The following is a 1,692-nucleotide window of genomic DNA, read 5'->3' on the forward strand; positions in this document are numbered from 1 at the left end:
ATTCCGATTCGGAAAAGCCACCATCAAATTGTTACGAAAAAAGCTTTAATTTTACATGTTTGCTTGCTACGTCACAACAAGTTAATTTGAGAGGCGTTAGAAAATGTAAAATCCTGTATAGTGAAAACTTATCAAAATAATTGTTGATAGCATAGCAATGCCGGGTATAAAAATTGTTGACAGCAATGCAGGTTATAAGCTTAATTTCTTTTTTCTCACGCCGAGGACTAAAATGTAGGAATTACGCATTTGTGAAAATTGCCAAACGCCCCATTTCGCATTGATTTTTAAAAAAGTAAAAGAAACAAACAAAGAAAGCAACTAATGAATTCGCACAACAGCATAATTTTGCTCCAAAAAGTGGATTATTATTACATATTCGGAATTGAAAGAGGAGATGAAAACAGACTACAAAACATTGCTAGAGGGCAGGAAAGGAGGGGAAAGGAGACAATTTTAGAGAAGAAAAATTTTCCTTTGCTACCCGGATTCGAACCTGGTATTTTTGAATGACAGGCGAACACCTTAACCTCTAGGCCACGAGAGCCCCCTGGGAGTGTTTCTGACGCTGTTGCTCGTAAAAATAAGTTAGTTTAGTCTCACATAAAGTAAAGAGACATATGAGATGCAGCGTGGTGGAATCAGGCTCTCGTCAAATTTTGGGCATGTAGAGTTATTAGTATCATCTTAAAGCTTGTTCACTTGTCTTTATTTGGATGAAAAAAATGTCCATTTATCTTGAATACAAGTCGCGATATTTGCGAAAGAATGAGGTGGGGGTCACCTGTTTTCAGAGGTAAAAGTAGTGAGAAAATATCTGCCAAAGATTAGTTATTTCCTGAGCTTAAGAGTCCATGGTAACTGAAAATTTACATTTTGTGTGCCTTTAATCAACGTTTTTCAGAAAAAGTCACACTGAAATGAGTTCTTTAATGGGCATGAAAGGTGTTGAGCCAAAAAACAAACATTTGATAAAAATTCACAAACTTGAAGAAAAAGGCAACTTTCTTCACTTTGATTATTTTGACGAGAGCCTGATTCCACCACACTGCCTCACATTTTTCTTTGTAGGTTTTTATTTTTCAAAAAAAAAACCGTTGAAAAAGACACTAAAATTTATATTATAAATTTTCAACTTTCAAGAACATCCAAGTTAGGGATGTCATCAAACTGTGACGGCCATTTTTTCGCTAATTTTACCTCTTAAACCAGGAGATTCCCACCTCCTTCAATCGCAAATATCTTAACTACTTATCCATTGGATATAAGACTTTTATTGTCTTCTCCTAGACTTTCAACACATATGGAGAGACCCGGTGACGGGGGACATCCCATGGACGGGCGCAATCTTTGGACTGACTCCGCTCGGCATTTGGAACTGGTGTAATGACCAGGTATGCGTGTGTGTGTGTGGGTGTGTGTGGGGGGATGTGTGTGCGTATGTGTGTATGAGGTAGAGAGAGATAGAGAGAGAGTGAGTGTCTGCGTCTGTGTGTGCGCGCTCACGTGTGTCTGAGTGTGTAAGTGCGTGTGTGTAAGTGTGTGTATATGTTTGTGTGTATGTGTGTGTGCGCGTGTGTGTGAGAGAGAGATGGAGACACACAGAGAGAGAGAGAGGGGGGGGGAGGAGAAAAGAGGGACTGAGAGAAAGCGTGTGCTCACGTGTGTGTGTGAGAGAGAGAGAGAGAAAGG

The 1,692-nt window shown here is 39.5% G+C and overlaps 1 protein-coding gene across 1 annotated transcript in view; it reads left to right on the forward strand.

Moving 5' to 3' along the window:
• Window positions 1-1,692, forward strand: part of LOC101846900 (sodium/glucose cotransporter 4) — a gene marked incomplete in the record, with an annotated part of 32,946 nt that overhangs the window by 23,809 nt on the left and 7,445 nt on the right. Inside the window, 1 exon segment of the mRNA XM_013085841.2 lies at window positions 1,291-1,394. Within this exon segment, the coding sequence (XP_012941295.1) occupies window positions 1,291-1,394 (104 nt within the window).

This window comes from Aplysia californica, unplaced genomic scaffold (assembly GCF_000002075.1).
Source record: "Aplysia californica isolate F4 #8 unplaced genomic scaffold, AplCal3.0 scaffold00412, whole genome shotgun sequence".
Classification (NCBI taxonomy): domain Eukaryota; kingdom Metazoa; phylum Mollusca; class Gastropoda; order Aplysiida; family Aplysiidae; genus Aplysia; species Aplysia californica.